The sequence below is a fragment of the Corvus kubaryi genome, unplaced genomic scaffold, assembly GCF_017639235.1.
Source record: "Corvus kubaryi isolate FWS band 111438036 unplaced genomic scaffold, C.kubaryi_AGA036_p1.0 78, whole genome shotgun sequence".
Taxonomy (NCBI): domain Eukaryota; kingdom Metazoa; phylum Chordata; class Aves; order Passeriformes; family Corvidae; genus Corvus; species Corvus kubaryi.
In genome coordinates this window covers 4,537,991-4,548,824 of record NW_024582065.1, presented here as the reverse complement: position 1 = coordinate 4,548,824, position 10,834 = coordinate 4,537,991, and the positions used below count along the sequence as shown (strand labels likewise).

The following is a 10,834-nucleotide window of genomic DNA, read 5'->3' as shown; positions in this document are numbered from 1 at the left end:
GAGGAGGAGGCGGTGGCGGAGGAGGAGGAAGAGGAGCAGGAGGAGGAGGGGGCTGCGGGCAGCGGCCCCGCAGGTGAGCGGCCCGCGCGTATCCGTGGCGGGGCGGTGTCAGCGGGGCCACCGGCGGGGAGCGGGACGGGACTGCTCCCCATCATCCTCCGCCGGGCGGACAAACGCGCGGCCGGGGACGGGGCTGCGGCGGCTCCCGGGGCCCCTCCGGCTGCGGCGACCCCCGTGCGGGGTGGGCGAAGTGACCCACGCGGTGCGGGACCCTCGGAGCATCTCCCGGCCCAGCCCCGGCTCCGGCCTCCCCGCGGGGCTGGGTGCGGGGCTGCCGCGGCTGTGCCGACCCTTGGATGCAGTCTGGAGGGGCAGCTGTGTCAAGCCCGTGCTGTGCCGGGGCTGGTACTGGTGCTTTTGGGGAGCAGCGGGGCAGGTGCTGGTTCATGCTACCCGAAGCATTCTTCAGGCAGTGGTCCGTGTCAAGCACGGTGCTCCCCGTGGAGGAGATGATGACAGGTCCTTCCCATCGCCTTGCATCCAGTGTCCAACAGGGTGGATGCTGGCCTCGGGCATCCTCCGGTGGGACTTTGTAGGTCGAGTTGCTCCACAACCATCAAATGTCCCCGGTGTCCCACCTCGACGTGCTGACAGCAGAGAGAGAGCAGGGTTAGTGATGACTTGGTGTCACCAGGGCCCTTGTTCTTACCTGTGTCAGGAGGCGTATTTGCAGCTCAGTGGGTGCTGGGGTACTCACATGGTACCTGATGGGTGTGCAAGGGCAGAAACGAGGCACCAGCTTCATCTGTGCTGGGAATGATGTGTCTCAGTGTAGCCTGTGCGAGGCCTCATCCTGCCCCTGTGGTGGTCGGGGCTTATACAGAGCTGAGGAAGGTGCTATGGCAACGGGAATAAATGGAATTCTCAATGTAGGGTGTGAGGAGGAGAGAGGTGAAGAGTGAATGGGAAGGCTGTACTCTCAGGTGAAGCTCCTGCTGGGTGTAGCACACAGTGACAGCACTGGTCACTTGCTGGGAGGTGAAACACTGATGCTCTTCAAAGCTGAGACTTCAGTTTACCTATAGATTAAGTAGACAAAACTGTGCTGGAGTCCAAGGATGGAGCTTTGTCCACTTATTTTACTGGAGAACTTGGCTTCACTCTGTGATTCCAAAGCTTTATCTTCAGATACATGCAAATACTATAGCATTAATTCTTTCCTGTTTTATATTTACTTTTTCTCTTTCTCTGGAAGATGTTTAGCTTAAGTACATTGAGCTTCCTCTGATGTGAAAGGGATGGAGTCTGTTGTTCTGGTAGTGTTAGCAGTCTGAACAAGGGGATTAATCAACCTTTTTTATTTGGCTAGAAATAAAATCAGCTGAAGATCTGGAGTTGCTTGCTTTTCAGGCTTTAATTTGCTTTCTTCCATTGAGGTTTCTCTCTTTGCTTTTTCTGGAAGAAACTGAGCAGCTTAAGACTGGGAATTGCTGATAAAGGTAGGATGACTTGAGTGTTCTTAAAGCAAAAGCAATTTCTCCTCTTGTGCCATGATCAGACAGAATGGACTGAGCAACTCAGTGCAGCACAGTGCGACCCTCTGGGTGCCAACCAGGGAATCCACATACACATCCCAAGCTTCCTCCAGCCCATTTCCCTCTCTGGCCCCTGTGTTGTGTTTGTTTCCATTAGTATCCATTGGCACTGGGTCTCCCACCCTCGGCTCCAATGGCTTCATCAAGAGCATCCTACTCCCACAGGCAGGTGCATGAGGTGGCTGGTTTACCAGTGGCTTTGGGATGCTCCCAGGTTCCATGTAGGATGCTTACATAACATCCTCTATGCCTTCTGCCATAGGAGCTGTCAGGGATGGAAGTCTGGGGAATTTTATGCCTAATCCCTGTGCTGCCACGGGCTGCCCTCACCCCTGTGCTTCAGTTCTCCCTTGGGAAAAGGGAACATCCAGGATGAGTACTCCTCACTGCCACCCCTGGGTGTGCTGAGTCTGTGTTGTGGAGGCCAGCATCACCCTTTTGAAGTTTAATGTCCTAATTATTAATGGCTACAGCCACTTAATTGCAAAATTGCTCTCTGGTGCCTTTTCACTGTGGTGATGGCCAGGGCAGGAGCACGTGGGCAGATTATGTCTTCTCCAAGAGGCCAATTTGATAGTCCTGAGTGTAACAGGTTGAGATTAGCCCTGGTTGATGGGGGATTGCTGGTGTGCTCCCGGGCTGGGTGGGTTTTAGAGCACCTGAGGGTGGATGAGGCAGCATCAGGAGGAGATGCTGGGCTTGGTAGCATCCCCTGTGTGATGGGGAAGCCTGGGGTGGTGTTATGGGTGGATGGTATAGCCATGGTCTGTGTGGGAGCTGCTTTCTCTGGGTTTTGTGGGGTTTTCTGTGCTGCCCCATCTGCTGTGAAGGAGTCTCGTACAGAGGTTTGCTCTCAAAGGCTGTTATGCACTGCAGCCACAGCAAAGGCAGTGGATCTAATGGGCTTAGCTGAAACCCTCCGTTTGTTTTAACTCAAGCATGTTTTCAGCAGCACTTTTCCAACTCAGTAGGTAATTAATGCATTATGTGCTCTGTTGCATTAAACAAACGGCCCTTTTCTCATGCACATCATTAGAAAGGGTTCTCTTAATGTTCATAGCATTATCACTGATAAGAGGTTGGTGTGAGAGGCCTAAGGGTCAGTGGTGTTCAGAGCTACCAAGATTTCAATTCTGACTTTGGTGTGTTTCTCATTCTGATTTAAGAAGCACTTCAGTTTTCCCCAAGCTGCCTGCCTGCTTGCTCTGCTCTTGTCCTCCTCCTTTTCCTAGTCTCATGATGTTTATTTTTCTTTCCAAGCCTGTGATTGTTAAAATCCTAGATTTTGTTTTTAAGGGAAGTAAGTTGCTAATCCTTATGTTTGTGGAGACAAGCTTAGAAGTATCCCCCGCCTTATCGCCAAAGCCTCTAACACCCACAGTGGACACTCTGCCTCTTCCTTTTATCCCTAGTAGTCTCATTTTAAGCAGGAGCTGGAGCTTTGCTGGGGAATCTGGCCTGGGGATGGCTGCTGCTTGGGTGGATGCTTGTGTTAAAGCAGAGATGCAGCTGCTATGGCCAGCGTGGTCCTGGTTGGACTTTCCCTGCTTACAGAACAAAAATCCTCAATCCCACATGGTTCTGAGGGCAGTGCTGAGCAACATGGGTCTCTTTGAAGGACATTTTGTTCTGACTCTCTTCCAGCCCCATGCACAGCAGGTGGCTGGACTGAAAAACCCAAACGTCCTTTCACAGCCTTGCTGTGCTGGGTCAGCAGGAGAGCTGCACCCAAACCCTGGGTATTGCTGTCTTTAGACTGTATTAAGTGCTTCAGATCCTGACAGTTGTTGCCTCCTCTCCCCCCTGGTGTTTTGTCATGCTTCACCTGCCTTCCTGGGTCACCAGTGTCCAGAGGTGATGCTGGGTCTGACTTCTCACCTCTGCATCACGTAGGAGGGGACAACGAACAATTTCTGCTGCAGGCACGGGGCCGGAAATGCAGGTGGCTTGGAGCATTACCCACAGGAAGGTGTTGCACACTGCCACGGAATGTGAAAGCTGCGTCAGGGCATGCAGTGACAGCTGATGGGTCCCCAGCCTCTGGTGTGAGACCACTTTGGGCTGGGGTGCTGCTGCACAGATGGAGGAGGTGCAGCCAGAGCCCCTCAATGAGTGGTGGCTGCGGCTTTAGGTGGGATTAGCTGATGGGTTCAGCTTGTGATGAGGAGCCTGGCAAATCCCCGGGGGCATTGGGGGTGACCTAGGTAATGGCTGGACACAGGGGAAGGGACTGCTGCGTGCTGGCTTCATCCATCTGGAGAGGTGGAGGGTTTTGCTTTTGTGCAGGGCATTTGAAGAAAGGTCTGTGCATCCTGTTCTTGCAGGAGGCATGGTGAGGGCAGGTTTGGGGGGTCCCCACAGCACCGACAGTATTGTTGTAGAGGAAAGACTGGTCCAAGCCATGGAGCCATCAGCAGCCAGACCCTGCCACACTGGGGCTATGCCCCTTGAGGGGTTGGGAGCTCTCAAGTCCTGGTAGGACACAAACAGCTGAGTTGTTGAAGGTAGTTTCAGGACTTTGTGCCATCATCCCTTTTACAGCTCTGGGTGACTCCTCCTCTTCCCTTCTCTCATCCAGCCATTAGATCCTTTGGAAGAAGTATTCCTACCTGTGTATGGGTTCACCTGCCTGAATGCCCCTGCTCTGCCTCTGACCCTGTGGGGGACAAGCAGGAGGAGCCAGGGAGGGTGAGCTGGAGCTTTCCTCCTGCTCATTGCTTGGGAAGGCAGTTTAAGCCTTCATTGTTTGAGGGCTCAGGATTGTGTTCCATGTGGTTACTGAGATAACTTGTGTTCAAGGTGCCAGCAGGATTGAAATTTATTTAAAGAAATCGAAATTAAAGTATGGATGTGAAAGCTGAGGATAAGGAGGATGGTCTTGTTCCTCAGGATCAGCATGGGAGCAGCCAGGGCAGAGAGTGCCTTTTTTCAATCAAATAATACGTTTGTATCTTAGAGCTTAAAATAAAGACATGTTGCCCAGAGCAGAAAATGTCACTCCCTTGCCTTCTTCCCTGCCTCCACTCTCCCATCTGAATCATTCTTGAATCAGATGCATCCAACTGTCCTGACTCAAGATTGAGATTCTGGGACTTAGCAATGCTCACGAAAATCAGGATATTTCTGGGAGGATCTCTAGAGCATGGAGGGTCTTATTTGTTAGCTTCTCTCTGTTGGGATTTTGCTTTTTGTTTTTATTTTAAATGATAGCCGACATTCAGACATATCATCGCTGAGCTGTCACTTGGAAAATCCCATCTGTAAAGTGGCACCACCACTGTGAGGTGATATTATTCTGGCTGCTGTTGGTCATACCCAAACACCAGCCTGTGGGGAGGCAAAGGTACTGGAGCACTGAAGACAGTGGTTTGTGTGAGGCTGTGTGGTGGCAGATGTCCCAGTCCCTTCGCTGATGCCAGAGTCCCTCCAGGCCCTGCGAGGGTGGCTGGGATAGGTGGGACAGTGCTGGAATGTGACCGAAGAGACTCTTGCGACACAGACTGGAGTTTGCATGGGGTGCAAAGGTTGCGCCTGTTCAGACAGCTGGGAAATGCGTAGCCAAGCATGGGATGGGCTTCTTGGACAGTGACTGGTTCTGCCCTTGGAGCACCTTCCTGGTGCTGCCTGTTCCCAGTGAGGCACCCTGGCCTTGACCCTGCCTGGCTGTGCCAGAGGGGACAGGACCACTGTGATGGTGTCATGGGCTACACCAAGGTGTAACCTCAGGGTGTGTGACCCCATCCCCGAGAGAACTGTGGTCCTTGTGCTGCTCCAGTGTGGCCTTGCAGGTGGCTGCAGCATCCCGGGATCTGCGTACCTGGGTGGTGGTGATGGTGGGCATCAAGCCTGTCCCCAGGTCTGTCCTCACTGCTGCAGGTGAGCAGCATGAGGACAGGGACATCCAGGACATCCCACACCCTGTGGGCACAGAACAAGCTGTTCTTAAGGAGCTGAGGTCCTGGATGTGAACTTCTGCTGAAATCAGGGGAAAGATTCCAGAGGTTTTTTGACGAGAGCCCTATAAATATCCAGGGCTGAGGCTCTGTGTGCTGGTGACATTTGTGGAGCTAACACCAGCTGACTGTCAGAGAGCGCTGCTGTGGATCCAAGGTGCTCGCTGGTGCTTCCAAGAAGCAGCCGAGCTCTTTGTAGTGGTGTGATGCATCTGCCAGCTTTGGGAATAAACCCATGCCAAGGCTGGGTGCTGAAGGCAGGGATCTTTTTACAGCTGTCTGGCTGTAAAAAGACTGTAAAAAAGTGCTTCACCTCTGACAAGCACTTAAAATAAAACAAAAAAATAGTATTGAGGAGCTGGATTTTTGTACAGCACCTTGACCGCACCTGAGGCTTGACTGAGCTCTTGGATGAGGATGGAGCAAGGGCTTGGACTTGCTTTAGAAGTCCTGGAAAGCCACAGGCTGTGTTGCCCTGGGAGGTGCTGCATGTCTGAGCTCAACAGGGCTGCCTTGTGCAGCGAGGCATTGCTCGGTGGGAGTAGGGCCTGGAGGGGCAGAGTCTGGCACTTTATAATTGCTTGGGGATATTAATATATTTTACGAGCTAAAGGCTAGATTGCAGTCCAGCCATCTGCCCTGCCTTGGGGGTTCATGTGTCTCTAGCACCCCAGGAGAACAGAATCAGTTGCAATTCAGTCTCATTAAACTGGCAGATTTCTGGTTCACAGGAAATTATTTGCTTTTTTTAAATTTGACTTTTGGGTTGTGTCAGATTGAAATGGAATTGTTGTTCTTGCTTTGCTTCTGCTTAAGCTTCCAGTGTCCTGTGCCTTGAGGCTGCCCTGTAAGATTGTTATGCCTCAGGCTAAATCCATCTCCACTGTGGGGTTGGGGGCTGCTGGGTCTCTGCCAGGGGGAAATGCTCCCAAAGTCCCAGCAGGGCTTGTCTGGAAGGGTCTTTTATTGGATTAAAGCTTGTCAGTCTGGAAGCATTTCCAACAAGACATTCTAGACTTGGAATAATTGAACCTCATTTGTCTGACAGAACATTCCCCCCCTTATTCAGTAGGAAACTTCCCGATGGTGCTGGTCCTGGCTCGCTGCAGCTGCCTTTGCTGGAGGAGCAGGGGAGGTTGTCACCTCTCCTGACAGGGTCACTCGCTCCCCCACGGCTCCTATCCCTGCATCGAGGGATGCAGGGAAAATGGTCCAGCTTCTGCATCCCAGCTGGCTGGTGTCCTGGCGCTGAGGGGCTGGGAGCAGCTTGGCTGCCTCTTTTTGTTTTCTCCGGCGATTTAATAAAGGCAGGGAACAGGGAGGGGGCTGCTCGATCCGCGTGGTTTCCCGGGATTTCGCCTAGCTTCCTGCGAAGAATAGACCCTCCAAACACTGCCGGGGCTGTAATCGCCTGGGGGACCGCTCGAGCTGCCCAAAGCGGCTCTTTTGTTAGAGGCTGAATTCCTCCTCTGGCTGGTGCTCATCTGGATCTTCCCATGCAAAATTCCTATCGCCCTCCATCACCCGAGATGCAGCAGGGTCGTGATGCCATACAGGCTGCCAGCCCCCGGATTTGGCAACAGCTCTGCTCCAGCCCTTCAGGGCTTCCCCCCCCACCCCACCCCGCTCCGACTCTGGAAGAGATTTTTGAGATCTCTGCTCCTCATTCACATACATGGGTCCTATTTCAGTGAATGAGGAGCTTCCCTGAAGCTGCAAGAACTAATGCAAAGCCTTAGTTTGGTCTTGTACTGCTTGAAGGAGGATTTTTTTTTTTTTTTTTATTTCTGAACACCTGCTGTATGAATTAAAATTTGACTTGTAAATGTAACCAATTCAGAGTCTGAGCATGAGCGATGGGCATTTGCTTTTTGCCTGGAAAAGAAAAAAGCAAAAACCTCGAAGGTTTTTGTCTTCTGGCAACTTGGCTTTAAAGCAGAGAAGCCCAAGACACTTCTTTTTTAACCATTTTTAATTCAGTCGCCCCCTGTCCTTATAAATAAGCCCCCAGAAACATGACTAGGCAAACATCCCTGCTATTTATAGCTCTGCTCTACATGCCTGTTTTAAAAATTGGGCAGCTAAACAGCTCTGCAGCCTTTCAGAAAAGGGCTTAATGACACAGGCATTTTCTGTGCATGGATGGGTGGATGTTTAAAGGCTGTTTGGTGCTGAGCCTTCACCCTGAACAGGATGGTTTCTACAGCAGGGAGTTTTTTCCTGGGCAAAGAGGAGCCCCTTGGCACTGCCCCAACCCTGGGGAAGGGGCTCTGGGTGAGCTGCACCCCATGGCTCACCCGTGCTCCAGCCACTGGGGATGTTCCCAGAAGGGTCAGTCTTTCCCCCCTGTCCCCCACAGCTTGGCCCTTCTTGGAGTCACCACTAGACAAGATATATTGATATTCCCCAAGTTGTTTGGGTTTTTTTTTTAAATAATTTGTTGAGGCTGCATTAACCTTTCATTCCTTCTTTTTTTTTTTTTTTTTTTTTTTTTTCCCCTTGTTTGTGGCATCACCTCCCTCTTAATGACGAGGCTGCTGGTAACCTTTACCCGTTTAACTGGTAGTGCCACTTCTCAGATGAATCTGCTTTATTCCTGGCAAACTATACAGCCACGATTTTCAGGCAGCTTTACTCTATTTTGACTGACTGGCTGACTATATTAACTGATAGTGCTGCTTGGGCTGCTTTGATCCTGTATTATTTATGGAAATGATGGCACATAACTCTGTGTAGCTGATTAATGCTGCATGTATTTTTAATATGCTAGTTCTCCCGTTTGATCTGTGCTAAATGATTGTTCTCTGATGTGTTCCTGGGTTCATTTTGTCTCTTTATGAAAAGGAGATTGAAATGGACTGTTTGTTTTGTTGCCTTTTTTTTTTTTTCTCCCAGTGGTCTCATTGTGGGCTGCCTTTTCAGCTTTCACAGGTCATTTTCCCCAGCAGGGCTCTGCCTGCCACGTGGAGCACTTACACTTCACTGCTATTGAGAGCTTCACTGGTGACATTACTCTAAATTCATCCCTGTGTGTGCAGTTGTGCAAAGTTTTGAGAAGATACAAGGTGGGACAGCAACCTTTTAGGTGTTGCTCAATCCTTCCTTCTGTGCAGTTGCTGAGTGATGCTGTGATTGTCACTGAATGGGACTCGTGTCCAACAACACCTGAATGAGAAGAAAAGCAGTCTAAATTGGCAAGGGTGTAATTCATATCTCTGTGGCCTGTCACAGGATGGCTGGGACTGGTTGATGCTGAGAAGATGACTTTAATTGCCAGGGATGTGTGTGCTCAACCCACAGCTTCCTCTCCTGCAATGTGAGATGTGGCCATTGCTGGGGAGGGATCTGTGGGCAAAGTTGATGTTTCATCCCAGGAAATACCACTGTGTGCCATGGTGCATCCCATGGCATGTGCAGTGCTGCTGGTGCTGATGTGGAGGAGGGAGGCTGATGTCCTTCATCTGTCCTCCAAAATCTCTCCCCAGCGCTAGGTGTGGCTGACAGGGTGGAAACCAGGAGGTTATTCCAGGAAAACCATCTGTGAGCTGGAGGATCAGCATTTCCCCTTCCCAGGGGCCAAATGGAAGGGAAGGAAGTTGATTATTTTTTTTAATATATATTTTTTTCTCCTGCCTTTTGTAATAACTTCTCATTTTCGTGGCACAGGCAAGGGTTGTCTCCAAACCCCTGCCTGCACCCTGCACGTGGTCAGATCCACCTTCTCCATAGGCATGCTGTGTTCCAGCAATAACAGGTTTGTGAGGATGCTTTCATGAGCAGCGCTATAAAGGTGCAAAAGCAATGCTCAATACCTTCAAATGAAAGCTTTTTTCCCCCTCCTCTGAACAGGCCTTTTTGTCAAAATCAGCAAAATATATATCTTTCTGCAAAAGATCCCTTTTCATTTAATGGGCTTTTCCACTGAAAACAGTTTAAACTTGATGTTCTGTTCCTTCTCTCCAAATTTTTCAAAGCTCCTTGGGCTATGAAAACTTCAATGATTCCATTTTCCTTCCCTCTATTTAAAGAAAAACTGTATAGGTATATGTATATATTACATATATTTTATTTGCTAGCTAAAGCTCTTGCCTTTTATCACAAAGCAAACATTATAGCCTGGGTTTTAGGGTGTTCTTTCTCTGTTCCAAACTAGACACACTCACTTGAGCAGTTATTTGGGGGGAAAAACCAGGATGGATGCACCATGTTGGGCTCTGAGGGAGCAGGCAGGATTTTGGGATAAGGCTCCTACAAACCCCAAGACACGTCTCGATGGCAGATGTGTGACTAATGGGGCCAGAGGCACCCACGCCTTCACCGTGCCATGGGTTTGGAGTGTTCCTGGATGAGAAAGGACACAGAGCTTGTGCAGTGCCCCGGCTGGTAGTGCCTGTGGGGCAGGAGGAGGTGTTTCCATGCACCCCTTCCCACCCCAAACTGCAGCCTGGTCTGTGGGGAGCTGGGCTGGGATGCAATTAGGACCTCAAGACATCCTGAGGAGGATCTGCTCCAGTTGTTTGTCCAAGCTGGAAGGTTACTGGAGCTGAAATGGAGCATACTGACCTGTCGGCTTCTGCCTGGGCTGGGTGTTTGCTCACTTGCTGCCAACACAGGTAGTGTCTTTGCTGGAGCCTCCCCAGCTTGTGCTCTGCCCTTCCCTGCCAAGGCCAGTGGTTTTTTTTTTCCCAGTCCCAATACTTGAGGAAGGATTTGGGAATGGAATTTGCCTTGTTTTCCAGCTCCCTGCATGACTTGGACATGAGTGCTCCCAGCACTCCCCTCCCTGTGATCATCCATGTCGTGTTAAGATCTGCCCTGTGGGGTTTTTGAGCAATGCCCTCCAGTTCCTGAACAGGGCTGGGGGTCCCCCAGTTTGGGTCTGGGGAGCTGTTGTGCTCTGTGGCATCGCCGTGGCTGGCTCAGCGTCCCCTGGGCCGCAGGGCCAGCTGGGAGCAGATGGGGAGGTGGAACCGGGTGCTCAGCCAGGTTTCAGGCTACGATAAAGCGGAGTGACGTAGAAAACGAAATACCTGTTATCGGAGAAAGGCAAACAGAGCCTTCACCTGCCTCCAGCCTTCCTCCCTTCAAGGGCAGGCTGCACGCCTGGCGGGTAGCTCCCTGGAAAAGATGTTCTCTTATTAATGTGCTTGCTTTTGCTTGGCTGTGTTGTTGAGAAATCCAAGTTTGACTCCAGATAATGAATGACAAATATTTATTTGGTCTTAACTATTTTATTCTGAGCGGTTCTTTCCTCCTGAAAGTTTACAGTGAGTTGTTGACAGCGTG

The 10,834-nt window shown here is 50.7% G+C and overlaps 1 protein-coding gene across 1 annotated transcript in view; it reads left to right on the top strand.

Moving 5' to 3' along the window:
* Positions 1-10,834, top strand: part of MEGF9 (multiple EGF like domains 9) — a 51,101-nt gene that overhangs the window by 603 nt on the left and 39,664 nt on the right. The window contains exon 2 of the mRNA XM_042052783.1: positions 4-73. Within this exon, the coding sequence (XP_041908717.1) occupies positions 4-73 (70 nt within the window). The remainder of the gene's footprint in view (positions 1-3; positions 74-10,834) is intronic.